General features: G+C 44.1%; 1 protein-coding gene across 1 annotated transcript in view; it reads left to right on the top strand.

Annotated features, from left to right (window-relative positions):
* The first annotated feature begins 1,785 nt into the window (after positions 1-1,785).
* Positions 1,786-23,396, top strand: part of REL (REL proto-oncogene, NF-kB subunit) — a 41,109-nt gene continuing 19,498 nt past the window's right edge. Inside the window, exons 1-4 of the mRNA XM_024211048.3 lie at positions 1,786-1,851; positions 10,469-10,611; positions 15,508-15,656; positions 19,323-19,414. Of these exons, the coding sequence (XP_024066816.2) occupies positions 1,845-1,851; positions 10,469-10,611; positions 15,508-15,656; positions 19,323-19,414 (391 nt within the window). The 5' untranslated portion in view covers positions 1,786-1,844. The remainder of the gene's footprint in view (positions 1,852-10,468; positions 10,612-15,507; positions 15,657-19,322; positions 19,415-23,396) is intronic.

Raw genomic sequence — 23,396 nt, 5'->3', positions numbered from 1 at the left:
GGGGGGGGGGGCGGGGTTGCTCTGTGACTTTGCGGTGGGGGAGGGCAGTTTAGAAGCATCATTAGCATCACAACACTAAACCCAGGTTTAAAACATTCCCGCGAAAACAGTAATGAAGACAACGGTGTTCATTAGCAAAACAGAACAGATTTTATTTTTTGGGAAGGGGGTGAAGGGGGTAACTGGGTAAAGAAACGGGGGCAAGTTCAGCTTCTGTGTCCACAAACTTAAAAGTCACTGGGTACCCTGCTCAGTCCTGGAACTGGCTTTCAAAGCCTCCCGGATGCACAGTGCGTCCCGCTGGGATCTTCTAATCGCCCGGCTGTCTGGCTGGGCGTAATCAGCAGCCAGGCTATTTGCCTCAACCTCCCACCCCGCCATAAAGGTCTCCCCCTTGCTCTCACAGAGATTGTGGAGCACGCAGCAAGGTGCTATAACGATGGGGATATTGGTTTCGCTGAGATCACAGCGAGTCAGTAAGCTTCTCCAAGTAAATACCAGTCAGGGCTGCTCGCATGCGGGTGTCCTTGCGCTTCAGGGCAGGGGACAGCAACTCACAAAGTTCCAGGGAAGTCCCCTTCCGCATGCGAAAGTTTCGCAGCCACTGGGATTCATCCCAGACCTGAAGCACTATGCGGTCCCACCAGTCCGTGCTTGTTTCCCGGGCCAGAATCACCGTTCAACGAAATCCACATGTCCCATTGCAAACGTGATGTCCTCGGCGCTGGGTGTCGTGGTTTCTGACAGGCGTGTGCTACTCTTGGAGTTCAGGTCCTCACTCCGCTGCCATAGCCTCCTCGCCTGATTTCTCTCTATCTGCCTCTGTGAAAGGTGCATGATGAGCTGCGAGGCGTTGACAACGGCCACAACTGCGGCGATGGTCGCAGCGGGATCCATGCTCGCGGTGCTGTGGCGTCCGCGCTGTCACTGACCAGAAAAGTGCGCGAACTGATTTCCTGCCGGCGCTTTCAAGGAGGGAGGGAGGGAGGGCGGGAGTGACGATTGGATGACGACAGTTACCCAAAAGCACCCTCGAGACATTTTTTTCCCCCAGAAGGCATTGGGGGCTCGACCCAGAATTCCAGTGGGCAGCGGGGACTGCGGGAACTGTGGGATAGCTGCCCACAGTGCACCGCTTCCAATGTCGACGCTTGCCCCATTAGTGTGGACTGACAAAGTCGAATTACTGTCCTTAGTGTGGACACACACGTTCGACTTTCTAATATCGATTGCACATATTCGATTTAACTAAAATCGAACTACTCTCGTAGTGTAGACATACCCTGAGAGAGAGAAGGAAAATCTGTGCCTGCCCAGCAGAGAGGGCACTCTCACACAGCATCACAAGCTGATAGTGAAGGAGGAACAGTCGATATTGCCAATGGTCGCAGAGGACAGTGCCTCAGCGAGCGCTGGGAGGGGAGGCCTGTGTTACACTCTAGCAACCAAGCGAGGGTCACCCGGGCACGCTAGGGGTGCAGCTGGAGGAAGTGGGTGCGGTCGCGGAGAGCAGCCAGCCTGTTGCTGTGCGGGGGTGTGTGTGCACTGCGATACGGCTCGGTAGCACGCAGGGGGAGGGGAGAGATTGCTGCTATTGTAGGAGTATCCCCGTCGAGATCAGACCCCTCCCTCCCCGGCTCACAGCACTGCGGCCGCAGCAGGCGTGTGGGGGAACCGGCCTCTTGGCGCTACGACGTCACCCCAGCGGGAAATTCCCAGCCGCGGGGAGGAGCGGCCGAAGTAGGGCCGAGAACAGCTGAGCCGGAGCAGCAGGACGGCGCGGAGCAGCTGCTGCCGCCGCCGCGAGTCCCGGGCTGAGAGCGCGCGTGTGTGTAGCGGGCACCATGGCTGGTAAGTGTCCCCGGTGCGCCGCCTCGCCGCCGGGCGGTCTCCATCGCGCGGAACCCTGCCCCGGGCGCCTTGCGCTCGCTGCGTGGGGCCGGCTGCCCTGAGCCCGAGATGGGCTGCCCTGCCCCTTGCAGTGTGGTGAGCTGTCGTGATACAGAGGTCGGGCTTGCAGTGCTGGCTGCAACCCCTCTCTCTGCTTTACGCGTTTAAAAACCTCTGAAACCCTGGAGGGAAGGGATGGGAAGGGGGGAGAGACACTAGGTTGTCTAGGGCTGCCTGCAACTAAAGAACACTTTCAGCATGTGACTACATGTCTAACTTCTATAAAACTGGGAGTGAGCTGGGCTGGCGTGTCCTTCTCACCCAGCCTGGGCAGGGCTCTGGGCTTGGCAGAAGGCACCTGCCTTCCATTCATGCCGTTGAGAAGACACCAGCTGGGGCCAGAGGCTTGACTGGCATTATTTGACCTCGCCCAATGGCAGATTTCTGAGTCTGTTGACTGAGATGGCTGTTCACTCAGGGACTACTGTGTGTGCAAGCTAACTAAAGATAGCTCCATCAAAGCTCTTGTGAGAATCTGACTTTAGTGTGACACACAGGAAGAGGTGAGGTGAGGTGGGGAAGGAAAGAATTAATTTTTGTTGTTGTTGATGAAGGGAAGTAGCAGTGTGAGAGCTGGTCGATGAGGAAGTCTATTCACATGACCTGCAAATTTCGAGCGTGTGGCTTTTTGTGAGAGTGTTGATAGAATTTAACCAAATTCATCTGGGTATAAATGGCAGCAGTTCTGTTGACTTCAGTATAGTTGTGTCCCCAACATTTTAAATTCCTCCTTCCAGGATAAATCATTAGGAAATCAAAGAGAATAATATTGAACAAGTGTAAAATATACATAGAAATGTGCCTGTCTGTCAGTGTGTTTTTGCAGCAGGAAGTGACTACCTTTCCTGAGGCAGTGGTTATTAACAAATGGTCATAATATATTAAGGCAGAGAGACTGTAGACTGCCTAAAGTAATGGGGAGGAGCTTCCTCATAACTAACTTAAATGAAGCTTTTAGTTGAGAGCTTGTCACAAACTTTACACCATGTGAGATTTTCTGTGGTAGAGGAACAAAATTAAATAATCAGTTTATTTAAACAATAAATTGTATATAAATTTTATTTATATATATATGTGTATATATAGAGAGAGAGCCAGGTAATTTCCTTGACACAGATGGGACCACATTTTCAGACTTCAGAGTAGCAGCCGTGTTAGTCTGTATCAAAAGAACAGGAGTACTTGTGGCACCTTAGAGACTAACAAATTTATTAGAGCATAAGCATATTGAGTGCCTCAATATGCATCCGAAGAAGTGGGTTGTAGCCCACGAAAGCTTATGCTCTAATAAATTTGTTAGTCTCTAAGGTGCCACAAGTACTCCTGTTCTATTTTCAGACTTGGGTACCTTAAGTTAGGCACCTAAATCTGGATTCAAGCAATTAAATATCTGAGTTGGCCCCAAAATCCCTGTTAAGATGCCTAAAATAGGTGTTTAGGTGTCTAATTGTGAACACTCACATTTGAAAATGTGGCCCCAATGTTCCATTTTGTTTGCAGGTGACTTATATAGGGAAATATAATAGCCATATTGTTTAAAGGACAGTTGCATTCGCTTTCCCCTCGACTCTCACTTGGTAGAAGGTGGGAGAGGCAAGGCTGGTTATTTGACCAACATGGACATCCTTTAACAAAAAAACAAATGTAGTGGCATGGGGGTTGGGGCCGGGTTAGGGCATATTGGGGGAATGTGCCCCTTATGCAGAAATGAGCTCCATCCGCAGCTCTGACATCTGCTCACATCTGGGATAGGGATGCTGGGCACTAGCCCCCTTTTCACAAACATTTGGCTGTTTTGTTTGTATGAAGCCCCTCCTGGGAGCCACTGTTTCTTCCCACCTTTGATGCTTAACATCTGGGAGGAAGGCACTGGTTCCTATCCTGCCTTATCTTCCCATTAATAAAGCAGATTTTTTTGAGGGGGAGCAGGGGGGAAGGAGGAGAGTAAATGCCTGCCAGCTGCAGGGAGCTTTGGAGGAGAGTCTCCCCTTTCTTATTAGGGCAGCCAAGAGACTGCCTGCTTTGCAAGCTGCTAGGAGCCCAGGCTCTTTCTCAGCTGTCATAGCTGGGAATGGGATTTATTCCTGCTGTGAGGATGGGTATGTCATTTTACCCCTTGAAAGGAATGTAACAAAGCATTTACATTTTAAAAATGGCTGCCATATGGGACAGTTGCTGCCTCTGATCCTCATGGCTTGTGGCAATCTGAGGGTCAAGGATAGAAAGCTGCACTTTAAAGCAATTACCCAGAACTTGCCTCTCATAATAGAAAATCTCCCAATTGCAAAGGTTAATGTGACATGAAAAGCCCCAGTTGTTTAAGTGGTGTGTCCTGGCTAATGCATGTGTGCAGTGATATATGAGGACCAATATATATTGCACATGAATAGGTTGTCAAAATTTACTAGTGATTTTTGGCTGCTTAAATGTTTAGGTGTCCACCTTAAAGGGACCTGAGTTTCAGTGGAGGTTAGGTGTACAGTTCCTATAAATTGTCTCAAGTGGAGCACCTAAAAATTGAGTGCCTCCCTCCCCAAATCACTGTCACATCTGAAAATCTTGGCCTATTTTTCTTATTCTGCCACTTAAGACTGTATTGCTAAAAAGGTGACATTTGTGATTTTTAGAAGCAATATTAAATCCTTGTCCAAGTACCCCTTAGGTGGCCATAAGGAACGAGTTAGTGAACAAACATAACATTTGAATTAGTTTAACAAAATGTTAAAAAGATTCTGATAACTTTCAAAATGGCTCATTGAAATCTAAAAGAAAAATGAATCATTGTTCAAATATAGAGGCTAAATTTACAGTATAAGTCTCAGATCTGGGGAAGACACCAGTTGGCTAATGTCAGCTTAGTGCTCAACTTAATCCAGTTCACATCAGAACAGGTCATGGCCAAAATAAATTAGTATGAAAATGAGAGACAATACCACAGAAAGTGATCACAGATTTGGTAGCCAAGGAATCCAAAGTTGTAATTTAGTTTCTCTTGGTCTCAATGAAGCACTTGCATTCCACAGCCTTTCAAAAGTTTGTTCTCCGGAATCTTTCATGGGGATTTAAAATTTTTAATTTTAGAACTGGTTGCATTAATTAGAGTGGTTGCTGGGACGAAAAGTGTTCCCAAACCTATATATGATATGTGAATGTCTGCTCAGCCAACCATTGCCAGTGTACGTGTTTGATCTGCTCATCTAAATACTGGCTCTTAATCAGATAAATCAAATTATTGAATTCACACATAATTTAAAAAAAATTATATTGTATTTTAGAGCAGATAAGCTGAAACAGTAGATATCTATCTCTGTTATCAGCGACTAATATATTTTCAACTTATTAGTAATTGGTGAAGGAATTTTTCAGCAGGGGAAGTTCTTAACTTCCTAGTATTTATAAGCTTCTCTTCTAGTTACTATTCTGTAATGTCACGTGACAAGAAAGAAGTAGTACATGAAGCAGTTGTGCCTCTAAACTACCTCTGTTTAGAAGGTGCACAGTTCATGAATGCTTGGGTAGAGGGTTGCTCGTTCTGAATTAAGAATGTATTTGCACTTGTTTTAGGTTGAATCAGAATATTTTATAGTAGATCTGTGACCAGTACTCCTCCCTGGCCTGCTATAGGGGGTGGCAAATGCTTAATATTTAAGGCCTAATTTTTCAGAAGTGCCCACTGATTTTTGGGTATGCAGGTTGGGGCACCTGGTCCACAGATTCCGAACAGGGTATCTACACATAGTTGGAGGGGCAGAATTTTCCCAGCGGTGCTGCCATAATGTCCATACCTAATGTACCCCACTGCATTGGGATTTTGTGTAGTGACTTTGCATTGTTGATAGTCAAACTCCCACCACTCTGTGCCCCGCCTCCACCTCATTCACACGCTTCAGATACTGCATCAGAGTGTGTGTCGATAGAACACTCCCCAGTTGAATGCCAGAATTGCAGTCTCATGGCATTGACTCTTCACACAGCCTGTGCCCTCTGTGCAGAGGAATCTGTGGCTCTGTTAGTTGGAGGCAACATTTGATTCCATGATCCAGTTGTTTTTCCTGCAGTGCATTGAAAGATGCATGGTATGTTGCAGCCAACTTCCCTTCGTTCTTCACCTTTCCCTGAACTCATCACTGAGGTCCAACCAGACTTCTCCAGATAATTCAGGAATTCCACTTGCAAATATAAATCCTCACTTCAAGACAAATGCTTTGCACATATTTCTCCTTCCGTGTTTCCATTGCACGTTCTTGGGCATTAGGTATTCTAGTCAAAGGCAGAGCATCCAATCCTTGAAAGCCCTTTGCAGTCACAGCTGCAGTTTTGCATCAGCTCTTTGGCAGTCATGGTAAAGAACCTGCTTCCTAATGGTAGACAGGGAAATCAGTATTTGCTTCCATCTTTTAGTTTTAATTCTGATGGCTGGTGGTGTATCTAACTTTAAACTGTCTGTGCTTTCTCGGTTTAGATATGCTTTTTTTGTCACTGATATAGAATCAAGTCCCAGATCTTGAATCAGTGTAATTTTCATTCCTTGCTGTACTCAGGTTGTCATTGATGGTTTCACTAGTTTCTACCACTCATGTCATTGCGAATTTACCTCTCATTTTCTTTTAAATTATGTATTGCAGTTTTCAGTGCAATCATGCAAATACAAATGCAGTATCATAACAAAAAGAGAAATAGGCATGCTGGGATACAGAGCACAATAATCCTACGGCCAATAAACATAAGTACAAATAAAACTATTAGTACTTCCTTTAATATGGATTTGTAAGATTCTTCCATTTCAGTTTCATGTCTCAGTAGTTAACTAAAGGTAATTAAGCAGCATATTACTCTTCCAGAATTAGTCTTCGTTGCCATTGCAAGAATGTCCGCTTTTGATGTAGTTTATATTTCTTCTACTCTAAAAAGTACATGCTCCTGTGTGGAGGCCCTTTGTCTGTGTGAGTGGGGATTGTGAAATAGTCTTAGCTGTGTTGCTTTGGCAAGAGCACATTAATTTACAGAAAATGGGAACAAGAAATGGATGTCTAGTATTACTACAAAGAGTGATGATTCTATGTCTCCATGATCCTTGGTTCACACAAACCCTTTTGTGTTTCTTGTCTACTGGTGCCTGGTTTAGTAAAGCTGTAGATGATAATTTGGTTCTTCAAGAAAGAAAATCAAATTAAAATTAAGTTTAATTTCTAATCTCTGGAGGTTACTGCGTCATTGGGTTTTGCTTTCCCACAAGCACACGCCTACTGTTAAGCAGTGGGGGTGACTTAAGTAACCTTTATTTCAACCACAAATTAAATCTGCATAAAGACAATTGAGGCCTGACTTTTAAAATGCAGTTGATATAATCAGTGGGTGAGACACTAACCCTTTAGACGTGTATATTGAAGGTAAAATTATAGGTTAAAGTAGAGATATTAAAGTCCTTGAAGCAATTGCTATAAAACAGTCATAACTGACAAGACTCTATATGGCTTTGACAGGTGACATGGGTGGGTGGGGTTGTGGGCATATCTACGTATATTTGCACGCACATACGTGTATATCTGTATCTCCTAAGTAACATGATGATTAGGCACTTTATAATTCCCTAGATAGATACTCATTTCTTTATTTTAATAATAATGCTTAGCACATGTATAGCAACTTCTATCTATAGATCCTAAAGTGCTCCACAAAAGTGTGTATCTTTATCTCTGTTTATAGATGAGGAAATCAAAGCACAGGAGAGATTAAGTGATAATGCCCAAGGTGATAGAGCTGATCATTGGTAGAGCCTCCTGACTCCCTTTATGGTGCCCCAACCACTGGACTATGCTTGTGAGACAAGTATAAGTAGTTTTGAGTGTGTGAGAGACATTTGCACACAATTTATGTGCTAAGAAACCTGATCTCCCATTGAAGTCACTCCTGTGTTGCTTTTGTGGGTTTTTGTTTTGTTTTACCATCTCTGTTTCTATGATTTATTCTTCTCTGGCTAGTCATGCTTATTCTGTCCAGAAGACAGCATGTGCAAAAGCATACCTCAAGAAGGGGCAGAGCTTAGGAAAGGGACAGTCCTTTTAAAAGAACAGGAGCCAGGGTGATGGCCAGCATATATTGAATATGTCAGGTCATTTTCTGATGTCATTTCTAAAGTTGTCAGATGTTGACCTGGACATTCACTGGCTGGAAAGTGGCATATTTGGTTACTTCCATTTTATGAGCAGTTGGCTAAAAACAATGTTAAGGCTCATTCTGTCATTCCAAAAGGATTCGGCAACAAAATATGAAATAGTGGAATCTTGGAAACTAGAGACACGAGACAAAATTCTCTTTGGTTCAGCTGATGGGGTTACACAGATATGAATGTTCAGATTATTGTGAAACTTTTTGGTACCTTTCCCCACTTTAGAAACATCCAAATTGTCTCCAGCCTTGTTCATAGATTAATAAATTTTAAGGCCAGAAGGGACCATTATAATCGTCTAGTTGACATTTTACATAATACAGGCCAAAGCACCTCAGCAGTGGTTCTTGCATCAAGCCCATAGCTGCTGGTTGAGCTATAGCATATCTTTTAGAAAGACATCCAGCTTGATTTAAAGACTGTTCCCCCCTCAGCCAGCAACAGAACTTCCATGCACATCACCATTCCATAGCTATCTATCAATATAGAAGTAAAGGTCAATATGCTGTCACACAGATGGAGTTCTTCTTTTCTCTTACACGTTCTTTCAAGAGCTGTTGTGTCACTTAACTCCTAGAACAGGAAAGTGGAGTAAGCTAAATGATTTATAGTACTGCAATAAAAGACTTTTTGGGCCCAACAAATCTAGTAGGAAATGACATTCTTGTGAACTAGTACATGCAAGCTTTGGGTTGGTGAGTCCCAATATAAGCCATTTTGGCAGCAACAAAAGGTTTTAATACTGAGGTGTATCTCTCCCCAAAAACTCCTATAGAACTGTCCAAAATATATGTGGGAAGGAATGAGAGGATCTTCTATCTCTTTAATGTCTACTTTGGGTACAACAATTGAAGTTCCAACATTGTTTTGCTGACATGCCATAGGATCTTTGATCCCAAATGTATTTAACTGTGCCTTATTACCATTCCTGCTTCTTTGTAATGCGCATCCAGCTTGCCTGTGTAGGATGTTGTTATATGAGCATGAGGTGCAGAATTTGACCGTGTGTGTACCAACTAAAATAATTCAGTTTCTAAACTAAACCTTTTATTTATTCATTTTTGCTTCTCCAGTATTTGCTGCTCACATACCACTAGACTGTTATGTCACTGCTTGACTGGTTAGCATTTTCGGTGCTGTGAGTCAGGGTGGAATTAACTGTATTTAGACTGAAGTGGGGCCCAGGCCTTGTCCTGGCCCTCTGCAGAGGGTGAATGTCACCCTGAAAAAAGTATGTAGACTCCTGCTAAGTCAGGATCTTTCCAAAGCCTTAATTAATGTCAGCCCCACCATCTCCTAACACCCATTCCCTGAAAGTTGCCTTCTCACACATTGGGCCCTTTGACAGCTTACCAATAGCCTTTACTAAAATCTTGTGAGACCCCTTGCTGCTCATGCTGGCTCCTGTGGGAAGTGGACAGCTCAAAGTATAGCAATGCAATGTCTGGGAACACAGTAAAGAAACTGAAAGCATTAGGGGATTTTGCCTAATTTGCATAGAATTTATTGCTTCACTGCAGTAGGAGCTAAATCAATCGATTCAGAGGAAACACCTTCATTTTGAGGGGACTTGCATTCAGAAAAATGTACTATAATTAAAAATTTCAGCCATTCCCTTGGACTAATGATCTATTCATTTTGACATTATGAAATAATTTTTCAGCAGACAAGCCCTCACCACTATCTAAGAGAAACTGAGCTCCATGGGGAGGGAACCCTACTAATGATTATTTATATTACAGCAGTGCCTAGAAGTCTCCTCCTCTGGGGCTCCCACTGTGTTCATATACACAGGCCTGGTCTACACTAGAGGGGGGGATTGATCTATGTTACGCAACTTCAGCATAGCTGAAGTCGATGTACTTAGATCTACTTACCGTAGTGTCTTCACTGTGGTAAATTGACGGCTGACGCTCCCCCGTCAACTCCGCCTGCGCCTCTCACTCTGGTGGAGTACTGGAGTCGATGGGAGAGTGCTCAGCAGTCAATTTATTGCGTCTAGACTAGACACGATACATCGACCCCCACTGGATCAGTTGCTGCCCGTCGATCCTGCCGGCAATGTAGACAAGCCCACAGTAAGAGACAGACCCTGCCATGAGGAACTGCCAGTCTAAATATATAAGACAGATGAGTGGGAGAAAGGATTTATCATCACCCCCATTTCACAGAGTGGGAACTGAGGCACAGATAAACTAAATGATTTACCCAAGGTCACACAAGAAATCTGTAGAAGATCCAGGAGTAGAACCTAGATCCTGGTCCAGTGCTTTAACCATAAAGCCATCCTTCCTTTTGCTTTTTACGCTGTATTGTGTTGTAACCTTAAACATTTTCATTTTCCTAAAGGTGGGTCTGAACCCTGCGTTGAAATATTCGAGCAACCCAGGCAGAGAGGCATGCGTTTCAGGTACAAATGTGAAGGACGATCAGCAGGCAGCATTCCAGGAGAACGTAGTACCGACAGCAATAAGACATATCCCTCTGTAGAGGTAATACTGTTATCCATAATTATTTTTTACATTGCACCATGTTGCAGGTGTGCCTGGGACTTTACACAGTAAATAAGGGCCCTGATTCTCCATTCTGTAATACTGCTTTTTTGTTTTTCTTTCTCGATCATAACTTCACTGAAGCTGATGAAGTTACAACAACTAACATAACAGAGTGGAGAATAAGGCTCTTGGTTCCTACTCTGCAAAGCTTACAGTCTAAATTGACAGCAGTCAGACAAGCTGCAGAGGAAGGTAACAAACCAGGGTGATGGAAGGAAGGTTCACAGAGTATGCTTACTTGGTGGCTTGGGTTGTTCAGGATGGATCAGGTTTGTTCTTAGCTTTTTGTTTGTTCTTGGTACTTGCATAACTATGTTTTTTAACAATTGAGGGGGAGTTAACTAGAGGACTGATTGCAGGTTCTGAAGAGGGCTTTGAAGGAGGTTGTCTGGGGTACAGAATTTAGGAAGGGTATCCCAGCTGCAGGGTGTAGCATGGGAGAAGGCACGGAAGTGCTTGTTGCAGATGGGAACAAAGGGAGCCTGGGGTGAGGTGAATTTGGGGGAATGTGGGGATCAAATAGATAGATACATATAACCAGTGATTCGGAGGTAGAGCTGTACAGAGCCTGGAAAACCCCAATGAGGAGTCTGAAGTTGAGGTGGAAAGGGATGCAGTCAATAAAGCAGTTGAGAAAGGGGAGTGATGTGGTCAGAGCAGCAGAAGATTATTTGGTAGCTGCATTATAGATAGATTGAATGGGAATAAGGTAGATGTCAGGAAGTTCGGAGAGAAGAGATTCACAGTAGTCTAGGCAGGACATGTCCAGGCCTTGATCAAGGATTTGGGCAGTAGAGATGAAAAGGAATGGATGGATTTTGGATCTGTTGTAAAGGAAACAGCAGTAGGATTTGGAAACAGCCTGAATGTGTGGGATGAAGGAATGTGAGTTTGTGAGCCTGGGATATGGGAAGGGTCATGGAAATATCTGCTGTGATGGAGAAGGGAGGGGAGGACTTGGGGAGGTAGATGAATTCCAGTTTTATTGTGTTGTGTTTAAATTGATGGTGGGACATCCAGGAAGAACTGTATCAGGGCATGGGGAGGAGAGAGGTAGATGTGGGAGTCATCAATAGTTGAAACCATGAGAGGGGTTAAGACCCCGTAGGGGTTATATCTATACAGTGTGTACACACACACACACACACACACACACACACACACACACACACACACACACACCAGCCCCCCCCCTCCCCCCCAAGGACAGAATCTTGTGGCATTCTAGTGAAGAGGAAAAAAGGGGAGATGATGGAGCCTTTAAAGCAGACATTGGAGGAGCTGTCTGAGAGAGTGGTGGTGTGCCAGCTGCATAAAAGCCCCTGGAGATGAGCGAGAGTTAAGAAGGATGATGTGTGGACAATGGGGCTGAAAGCAGCAGTATGCCGCTCCACATCACAGATCAGAAGCAGTGCAATGAAATGGAACCCTGTCCCTGGAGCTCTGATTGGCAAGGGAATGAACAAACAGGAGGTGCCAGCCTCCCCCACTCTTTGACTGATTAAAGAGCGGGCAGGAAATCCCACCCTGTCTGTGAGTTGCTGGCTCTCCTGCAATTGGAGAAGAGAAAGGGACTGTGTGTGCTGCTAGAGAGGGCACGTGCTGCTGCAGGGAGACACAGGCTGAGTCCAGGGAGCGGCCTGAGCATGTGGCCCCTGTGACCCTCCACAGTGCTGCATTTGAGGATCAGCCAGAGCCTGAAAGGAAAGAGGCCCTGATTGTGTCATGGGGGGGGATGATAGGCTGCTCAAGATGACCGCTGCTGACAAAGCTGTGTGTGTTACCAATAGCAGTGTCGGAGTGATTTCTGGGTGATTTCGTGCATCCCCAAAGGCTGTAGGTGGGATTTCCACTCCAACGCCAGGGGTGGGAGTTTGGAACTGACTACCAGCAAAGAGAACCAGCCGCCACCACAGGTGGAAAGGTCAAGGAGGGTGAGAATAGAGAGGAACCCCGTGGGTTTAGTGAGAGCAGTGGGATGGAAGAGGTGAAAATCTGATTGCAAGATTAAAGGAGAGAGTTAGCAGGGAAGGAAGTCAAAGCAGCAAGAGTTGACTGGATGCTGAAGGGCTTAGGTGTGAAGAGGAGGTGGGGGAAAAGGGTAAGTATTTAGAGAGTCAGGGATTATTCTTAGGGTAAGAGGAGACAGTGACATATCTGAAGGCTGAGAGAAAAGAACCAGATGAGAGAGAGAGAGAGCATGAATGAGGAGGGAATGGGGGAGGTTTGAGAGTATTATGGAGACCAGGATCAGACAAAAGGTTGGAGAAAAAGAATACAATGAATGCTTCATCCTCAGAGATGGCCGGGGGTTGGGGGGAGGGGTATAGGAAGAAAAGGTTGAGAGAGGAATGGAACTGTTGTGAGGTAGGGGAAGTGGAGGAGGAGAGCTAGTATCACAGTTAACGTACTCCCCTTGACATATCTGCCAGATATGTTTTCAAGCTGTTACACTTCAATCAGTTTAGGCCAAACTCTGCCCTTAAATTCACCCACATAACCCTCACTGACTTCATTGGGAGCTATCTGCCTGAAGGCAGAATTTGGTGAACGTATCTGAAGCACACTGGGAGTTAGGTTCACAACTGTCCTAAAAAACCTAGTGGGAGAGGGAGGTTTTCTGTATCTCCATGCACAGTGTGTGAACATTTCGCCAAAAGCTCAAGAGGGTCTTTTCTCTTAAAATGGAGGTATGGCTCAAAGCTGTAATGATAAAGTTATAGGTCCTGTACAGCGTACGCTATTTGGGAAAAATCTCCTGTTGCTTCAACAGATGGGAATCTCGTCTGTGTAAGGGATCCTACCATTTTTGGATCAACTAATAGGCCTAATCCAACTCCGATTGAAGTAATGGAAAAACTCCCATTGATTTCAGTGAGAGCGGAATCTTGCCCTTCAGTGGGAGTCCCTGTGTGCTCCTGAATGCGGAATTGGATGTATTTGTAATGAAAATTAGGTATTTTAGAAGGGTTCAGCCAGGGCTCGTCCCTCCCCCGGGCGGCGGAGAACCACACTGCCTCGCTACGTCCGTTCAGTTGGGTCGGGGAACTAGTCGGGCTGTGGGGTTTCACACCGCAGCAACAATAGAGGCAAACAAACAGTTATATTCCACAGGCCCAGGCCCAGGCCCTGGTTCAGGGCGGGGGCAGTGGAGAGTCAGTGGCTCAGGCCCTCAGGCAGGGGCTTAGAGAGTCAGGGATTATTCTTAGGGTAAGAGGAGACAGTGACATATCTGAAGGCTGAGAGAAATGAACCAGATGAGAGAGAGAGAGAGTGTGTGAGCATGAATGAGGAGGGAATGAGGGAGGCTCAGGCCCTTAGGCAGGGGTTGAGCAAACAGTTTTAGAAGAGGCCCTAGCCCTGGGTCAGCGAAGAGTCAGTGGCTCAGGTCCTCAGGCGGGGGCTGAGCAAACAGTTTTAGAACAGCAGGCCCAGGCCCTGGGTCAGGGCGGGCAGTACGGAGTCTATGGCTCAGGCCCTCAGACAGGGGCTGAGCAAACAAGTAAGTTCAGAAGGCCCAGGCCCTGGCTCCGAAGGGCCTGGGAGAGGGGGAGACTGCCACCCGCACGTAGGATGGCAGGTGGATGCAGGCCCACCCACTCCACTGCATCCCAGCCCGGGGCCCTAGCAGCGGCAGAAGACCCGTTGCTGTGTCAGCGGGGATCCTGGCCGCAACACACTGATATGGGCTCTGGGTGTGCTGCAGCCAGACTAGGGTTGGCTGCCCCCGGGCTACTTCCTACCTCCCCCTCTTGAGGTACCTGTGTCTGGACGGTGTCCTCCAAGGAATCAAGCACCATAGGCTGCTCAGGGTACCCGGTGAGCGGTAGGCTTGGCAGCTCCTCTGGGTAACTTGCCACAGGCAGGCTTAACAGCTTCTCCGGGGTCTGGTCAGCATCAGGCCTCAGCTGGTCTGGCCAGTCCTCGAATCGGTCACCAATTGCAGGAGTCTCCCGACCGGGAGCTAGGCCACAGGCGTCTGGCTTCTCCGGTGGCTGGGGCTCTAGTGAGCTCTGGGGTTGGGCTTTTATATTTCCTGTCCTGCGCCTTGACCTCTGGGGGCAGGTGCCGGGTTCACTAGCTCCGCCCACTTTGGTGTCTGGAGAGGCTCGTGCCTCCCTGGGGCAGCGGGGAACCACACCGCCTCGCTACAGGCATGGTAATAAAATATACCTTGTAACATCAGGGCAAAATGCACCCCACGCAGAGTGTCTGCATGAAGCTTACACAGCACTTTAGGCCCTCTGCACAGGGGCAAATTTAGCTTCTAGAGCCTGATTGAAAGTCCGTTGATCCAACGTAAATACGCCCACTGACTTAGTGGGACATTAAGTCAGGCCTATGGAGAGTTCTCTGTGTCGAGATTAGAGAGACATTGTTTTCACAACAGCATGGAGTAGAAAGAATTAAAATGTAAAAGAAATCAATAGTTTGACAATGACCAGTGAATTTCTTGACTACAAACCTCTTGTAACTTAGCCAGGCTGGCTAATGATGTGATTTATTTTTTCAAATAAAAACCTAATTCTTTCTGGACGTTTCAGATATCTATATTTTGTCAGACAAATGGCTGAAATACACTATATTTTTATTTGTAATTATTCCATCTCTGGCTTTCAGTGTGAAATGAATGGTAATTTGATGAAACACAGCCTCTGAATTTTCAGGAGACAATGGTTGGGTTTTCATTTCTAGTGCAACAATTAAGACAAACTGTTATTCCCACTTATCCATAGGACCTTGTCAGTGTCACCTGTCCACTATCCAAATTATGCAATCTTTTAGACAGATGTGATTTAGAATTTAAGTGCATTTCTCTTTACATTTTTGCAGATTCTGAACTTTGATGATAAAGTGAAAGTAAGGATTACATTAGTGACAAAGAATGAGCCCTACAAGCCGCACCCTCATGACCTGGTTGGAAAAGACTGTAGGGATGGCTACTATGAAGCAGAATTTGGACGAGATCGCAGAGTCCTATCGTAAGTAGCAGTTTTGTGTTGAGTTTTAAACTAAAAATGTTACTGATGTGCTGGAGAGGCTCTTGGGACAACCAGGAAACCTTTGTTAAAATCCCACCACCAGACTGAAAGGACAGTTGGAATGATTTCCTTGCCAGAGCTGGAGTTCTCTCCCCTCTGTGTATTCTTCTAACCCATCCCTGACAGACACACATCATCCCTGGCACCCTATAAAATATTTCTGAACAGAACTGTTTTTTTGCCTTTGGAATGTGCTATTTGTTCAGTACCTTATTTAGTCTCTTCCTTTCCCATCCTCCTGCCTCTATTTCTCTCTTTTCTCTTTTCTTTCCTCTGCATTTCCTATTAGGCAGCTCCTAAAGCCCACCTCTTGGGGGCTTGACTTCCAGCCCTTTCCCACTCTATGTACTAAAATGATCAGCTGTGAAATAGGTAATGATGACATTTAATTTGTCATCATTAGAATCAACACTCCAAGGAAATTAATGGAGTTTAGGAGAGTAATAATAATTTCAAAATAATTGTTTCAGGCTTTCTGTAGGATCAGGAAGACAACTCTGCATTGATTAACACTGCATTCACATTTGGAACGTTACCTTTGCAACCACCTTATTTTTTAAATGAACACTTATAACACTAAATGTCATGCAGGCCCATAGATAAATCAAGCAGGCCAGGTGTTTGGGGGCACTGGATTAGAGGATCCCAGCAAGGTTATCTCAGCCCTTGATCATTCTAAAATATATTATTGTGTGTGTATGATTTTGGAGAGAAGACGAAATACTGAGGCCCTGTCTGTTCAGCATGGACATTAAGGCCCTGAGACTTCTGAAAATCAGGCCTCTTTCAGAAAGTACTGAGCCACCTACCCTCTGAAAATCAGGCCTCTTCAAAGTGTCTCCTGTTAGGCACCCCCAAATCACCAGTCACTTGTGAAAATCTTGGCCTAAATTTGTTGAAAGATATGTACCATCATAAATGGGCTAGCTCTGCTTAAAGATGATTGAAAGGGAGACAGTAGTTGGAAAAGAGCAGTGGGCTAAGAACTGTATCTTGTGAGACTCTGTAGAGGAGTCTCAGCAGCAAAGGAGTCACCACTTGAACCATATTCAGCCCTGGTGTAAGTAGGCACAGCTCCAATTTAATGCTGGTATAGCTACTCATTAGGGTGTTACGAACATCTCAGTTAACTGCTGCATGCAACAGAGTTGCTAACAAACATATCTATGCCGTGTAAGATAAAGGTAAGAGCATGACATACTGTAGAAGGTATGGACTTTGGTCATTTCTCTATAGAAGAATTCACAACTGTGTCTGTTCACTCCTTATGGTCTGTAAACTTTGGAAATTGATTATTGCTCTTGAGAAAACAAAATGTTTACAAACTAGACTGTGCAGAGTGGGGAGACTGGTGAGAAAATAAAACGAATACACCAGGATCCAGACTGTGATCTGTTACACTGTATATCCACTATGTTAGGATATACAGGGCCTTCTGCAGCTATCCAGGCAGGGACAGGATTTGTCCAAGAGTGACTATACTGGTGCACATGTGACTATCGCTGTGTTAAGATGTTTACTACCCTGCTTTGATAATATACTGGTTTTAATATGTCTCTCCCTTTATTTTCCTCTTGCTCCTTCCCCCCCCCCTTCTGTTTTCCCTGCTCCTTGCCACTCAGCTGGTGCTGAAGTGGTGCTGCCTAATTTTGCTGTGCATTCTAGTCAGTTTTTCTTTCCTGCTCCAGCCCTCTGCTCAGGGTCAGTGATATGGTCACTGGCCAGTCACTTTCACAGTGATACTCAAGCATATTTTAGAAAAGGGTCAGACTTTGTAAGTTTTGAGACCCCATTGGTTAAGGAGCTTTTAGTTTAAAAGTCCAGTTTGGCCCACAAGATGACTGGTACTTGATAGTTATGAATAATCTACAGCAGTAGAATAATTGCAGTCAGTTTTTATGTAGCAGATAATGTTTTTGTTAGAGGCTGATTTTTCATATGTATTTAATTGACAACTATAATTTACAGTGCTCTGATAGTACAACAGGCAGAGCCTAGAGTGCTGTGTGCTTAGATTGCTTTCTGAGTTGGCGTCCTACTTTCTCCAACTCCCTGTATGCATTACAAACACAACCGGTTACAACAGACTTGTCCCCCAGTATAGTTGTCCCCCTATTTTGTAGTATGGGGGGTACCTTAACCCTCTCTCCAAACTGTTCGAAAGCGCTGGGCTGTCAAATCATAATTTGGGGACATGTTCCAGATCCCATCCATACCACTGAAACATGCTTTAACTGTGTTTGGGGGAACAACTGTATTCTATCTGTGTTTCCCTCAAAACAATTGCATTTGTAGTGTAGACGAGGTCTAAAAAAAGTTGTCCCTACACAACAAAATGATACAGCAATAGCAGTGCATTCTAATATTCTCTGCAAACCCTAAATACTGGAAACCAGAAATGGAACCAAAGTCATCTAATTAAATCATGAGACAGCACTGCATTTTTTTAAAAATCAGAATTCAGTTCAGTTAGACACACCTGTCCATGATGGTCTAGATAATACTTAGTCCTGCCATGAGTGCAGGGGACTGGACTAGATGACCTCTCGAGGTCCCTTCCAGTCCTGTGATTCTATTAAATGAGGCCTATATTAGTCCTTTAGTGAGTTAGTTCTCTAACTGCAGTATGGCCTTAGAGTGTGGTGGGGGTAGGGGAAGAGAAGGGGAAGGAAAATGACTGGATTTCTGTAGAAAGGAATGGATTCACTGATAGCAGGATGGGACTGAGGAACTTGCAGGGCAATATTGGCCCATCGTTGAGGGAGACAGATGCTACGTGATCAGGGAGTGTCTCAGGAAGTCTCCAGGCATGTCTCAAGTAAAGAGTCTTTGTGGGGTTTCAAGGGAAGGGAATTGCCAGTTCTTCTGGAGGCACAGTGGAACCTGGTGGCATAACTGACCTCCTGTGTTCTAGTGATATTATAGTGTGTTCAGATTCTTACTTCCTACTTCCCCACCCTGCTTTGATGATGTCATGGTTTTTCCATGTGGGAAAGAATCAAATTGTGGGGACTCCCCCCACCTCCTTTGCTGACTTGATGTAGTCATATGCAAATGAGGAGGAACTGTAGCTCTTTAGAACTTTTCCATAACTAGATGAGATTTCAAACTTTATAAAAAATTAACTTCAAAATACTGTTGCAGATTTGCATTTCCTGGTGTGAGACACTGGGTCAGCTCTCAGCCGATGTAAATTGAAGTAGCTCCACTGACGTCAAAGTAGCTATGCCAGTTTACACCAGTTGAGACACTGGTCCTCTATATATTTTTAGCATTGCTAGTTTACTATATTAAAACTCCAGTGATAACTCTTTTTAATGTGAAAAAATATTCCCCTGTTTTTATTTTATTTTATGTAAGAATTCTTTTCTTTTTATCATTACCCTTATTTTGGAAATATAAAACCATCTTTTCCAAAGCTCTTTTGTCATCTGTATTTCCTACACAATTTGTTATTAAGATATATTTTTGACAAAAGATGTACAATCTGATTCTTTACAGGGAGGATTAGAATTCAGCTTTTGAATATCTGTGCCAGTGATTAAGTGAAATAGTTTTTGTTGTTGTTGTTGTTGTTTTTTAATTACTTTGTTACATGTGCTCTAGTTTTCAGAATTTGGGCATTCAGTGTGTTAAAAAGAGAGACCTGAAAGAATCAATCTGTTCACGAATCGCAAGAAAGATCAATCCATTCAGTGGTGAGTAGCTGTTAATGAACAGTTTGAAATGCATGTTAAATAACTTGGACACCAAAGCAATTTAATTTGCAAGCACTTTCTATTATAATGCCCTTGCTCTTCTGATGGAGATGTATTTTAAAATATAGGCTTTTTAGATGCTGCCAAATCTCTTCCCTTTAGCTTCTGTATTTCCCCCTTCCTTCCTCACTCTCATCCTGTGATTATCCTATTCAGTAGGTTATGACTTCTAGCAGAAACATCATAGTCTCCTTTGCCAGATAGCAAGGGCAAAGGTCCTGGTTTGAGGACATTGGGCTGCAGGAGGAAACTTCCCCAGGAGATCCTCCAAGTGTCCCATGAGTGAGGCTCTCAAACTCTGCCAGCCTTGGGAGGCATGGATTGAGTTAGACTATTAGCAGTTTCTTGCTGACACACCACTTTAATGACAGGTTTTATAGTTGAAGTGTGAAGGGTTAATATGGCAAGGAAAATGTGTAAGTCAATTATTCCAGGACTCATTGAAAAACAACTCTTTCAGTCTGGCAAACTTGAAAAAAAGAGAGTGTTAATATAACAGCCAAGTTTCCTAATCATATTTTTGTTTCTCAAGATATTTGGGTTTAACAAGTTACTTGCTTGCAACTACAGCTGCTGCTTGATCCCATAGTAAAAGCATAATGATGTGTTTGACATCAGAATCCATTGCCAAGGCATTTTGTGATGTCACAAATCTGACTGGTTCAAATGGGTGGTGAAGAAGGATTTCTAAAGGGACTAATCCTGCAAAACCTTATTCACATGAACAATACTTACTTTTGAGTGTGCATTCATCAGACCCAGACAGTTTGAAACAGGGTGAATAAAAATCCATTATTTAAAAAAAACTACAGAAATCCGATGTTCATATTTACATGTTATTTCTTTATTTTCTTCCCATTTTATAGTTTTAAATTGCTGGAGTGGACATCTTGCACTTGTTGCTTTGATTAGTTTCCTCTAACTGTTAGAAGAATTCAGATTTGTACATAGAGATTTTTCTATTAAGAAGTTTCACATTTAAAATGCCCGTCTTATGCTGTAAAAGACACAACTGTGGCCTCTTTAATATCCTCACTGTGAAAACAGCACAAACAGAAACACAAAATTGATAAACAAGTAGCCTGTTCTATATTCACAGCTAACACCACCTTCTGATCCACTGAACTTTCCACAAGTCAAAAAAGCTGAAATGCTCTTGAAAATACCAACCTTGGTGCCTAAATAAGGATTTAAATGCCTAACTTTTAAGCTTTTAAAAAAAATTCCATCTATGCATAAAAAAGTTCACAATGTTGTTAATAAAAATTTAGACTTTCAATACATTAACATTAAAGCAATTTTGTTTTGAAGTGACAAAGACTTTGTGCCACTAAGAGGGAAGTTTTTAATACAAATAAAATGATGGGTGGAATAGCCTAACTTCCTCTTTTTTTTTTTTTTTTTTTTAAATCAGTTAGGTCTGATTTCTGACTCATCAATTTTGGACCATTGATTTCTGGTCTACGCTGCTTTTGTTTAGCAAGCATCATCTTAACACTGTCTTTGAGTTCTGTTAGCAGGTCTTTTTGTTTAGATTAATTCAGTTTTTCTGTGTCCCTCTTGCACCTTTGCCCATCCTCATTGATATTTATAAGTTATTGTGACATTTTATGAACTTTCACTTCTTACTGTTAAGCTCACGATTAGGCTAGGCCTAATTATCACAACAGGGCAACACCAAAGTTATAACTCAAGTTAACTTTGCAATGAAGACTATGTCTGTATTGTGAAGAATTTGGGAAAAAATCTTTTTCAGCACAGTTTCTCAGAGGATTAGCACTGTTAGCCAGAGGGGTTCAGTGTGAGAAACCAAGAGTGCTCCACCCTCCTGGCTGCTGGGCGATGGCAGGCTTCCCCCCTAGAATTTGGCAAATGGATGCTGCTGAGGGCCCCCATTCACTTGTAATGGTTTTGCCTAGTAAGTGGTTGATTAGGCTTGAGAACCCACTTCCTTCCCCAGTTACTAAATTAAACTTCCGCGTCCTCCCCAGTTTCTCCTTTGTTCTGCCTCTCCTTGCTGCCCGCTCTTACCAGTCCTTCATTTCTTCTCTCACAGATGCTCCCTCACTCACTTCACAGTAGTCACACTCTCCACAACTCCCACTCACACCCACACATGTCACATTCTCAGACTCACCCACACACGACCGTCATGTTCCCCTCCCACACACCCCAGTCACTCTCTCCACAACTTCCCTCATCAGCCCCTCTGCCAGCCACACTCTGCAAGACCCCCTTCCCCTCCACCACGCTCTCCAACTCCCCTTACTTTCCTACCCCAGCCACACTCTCCGAGACCACCTCCCCTGCACTGCCCCCTCACTGCCGCACTCCTCTGCTGCTAGGACTGGTTTACACTAAGGCTTACTACAGTCACTGAATAAACACAGACCTCTCTTTAGCACAGGAGAGAATCTTTAAGAGGGAACATTTTGAGAAGTGCAAAACAGCAGAAGTCTCTGCAATGGATATCTCAGATATTTAAAGGAATGAGGTCCTTAAAAAAACAACAAGAAGCAATCAGCCTAAATTCTCAAACTGAAGAATTCACTGAATGAAAACCTCCCTGTTTGTTTAACACTGGGTAAACCCACTAAGAGAAGCGAGACACACTGGTCACCCAATTACATTTGCTTGAGGAATCCCTTCATTCCTTCACCACCACCACTCTCATGCATACACTCCTTCCTGTTTAATCTTATGCTGAAATTTGGACTTTTGCTTAAAGTGAAAGCTTTGCAAATTATTTGAAGTGGGGGGGTGTTAGTATAAAAAATTGGAAGCATAAAATTTTTGTTGCTAAAGGAGACACTATGTGGCTAAATTGAAGCTTAGAAAGAGATCTAACTGAGCTTCATTTGACAGCTGCTGGATAAATTCCCTTGGAGATGGTTCTTCAGTTCCAGTTTTTAGGTTAGATTGAAAACAGGAAGAGAAGCTTGTCTAAAGACAAAATTGTCTACATAGAGTAGGACACTGTGACTCAGGTGTTCGCATTTCCATTCTAATTCTGTCACTGTCTTGTGTGTGACCTCATAGCTTTTCTGGGCCTCAGTTTCCTCATCTGTAAAATGCTTCCCTACCCTTTGAAGTGCTTTAATATGTGTGGAGGAGAGAGAGACTTAGTAATTGCTATTAATTTTAGTTTTTACTGGCTAGTTGGCTTCTTAGATGCTTTTATGGTGATTGGCACTACATAAAATCATGAGAGAGTGTAGTTGCTGTAGTGAAATCCCATTGATAGTGTATAGGGCCAAATTCTGCCTTCAGAAAGGCGAGGTATCTCTCTTCAAAGGGGTCAGTTGTGACTTAACTTCATGTAGCCCTGTAGGGATGTAAAATCCTCACTTCACCCCCTGCACACAGTGCAGGACTTACATAGGCATGTGGGAAGAGCAGGGACTGCATGCCAGGTATTTTGCTCTTGCAAGTGAGGCACAGAGAGTAGCTGGAGCCATCTATTTTCTCCACTTTGCACAAGTCTGGAGGCGAGGGGTGGAGTAAGTGGAATCTGGTAGTGGGCAGATGCAATATAACTCTCAACTCCTGCTCTAAAGGGATTTTGGAGGAACTGTGTCTCAGAGAAGTTTCTTTGAGTCACAGTCTTTTGGGAGCTGCTCCCAAGGCAGTGCATCTACATGTCATCCCTTACGCAGGGCTGAGAATAAACACTGAGTCTAGCCCTAAATCTGTATGAGCTGGCCGCATACATGAGCGGTCAGAATGCACCCGTAGTTATTAGTGGGAATGTATGTGGCCTAGTGAGTGAAGTACAGTTTTTGATCATTAGGGCAATAGTTATAGTTGTATTTGTTAGAGAGGTAAAGGCTTAATTCTGCTCGGCAATATGTGCACACAACTACTGTGTGAATTACCAAGGGTACAACATGTCCCTTGGTAAATTAAGCTGGTATTCTTAACA

This window comes from Terrapene carolina, unplaced genomic scaffold (genome assembly GCF_002925995.2).
Source record: "Terrapene carolina triunguis isolate 2854851 unplaced genomic scaffold, T_m_triunguis-2.0 Scaffold132, whole genome shotgun sequence".
NCBI classification, from domain to species: domain Eukaryota; kingdom Metazoa; phylum Chordata; order Testudines; family Emydidae; genus Terrapene; species Terrapene triunguis.
Note: the sequence above shows the minus strand (reverse complement) of the source record. Positions and strands in the feature narration are given on the sequence as shown.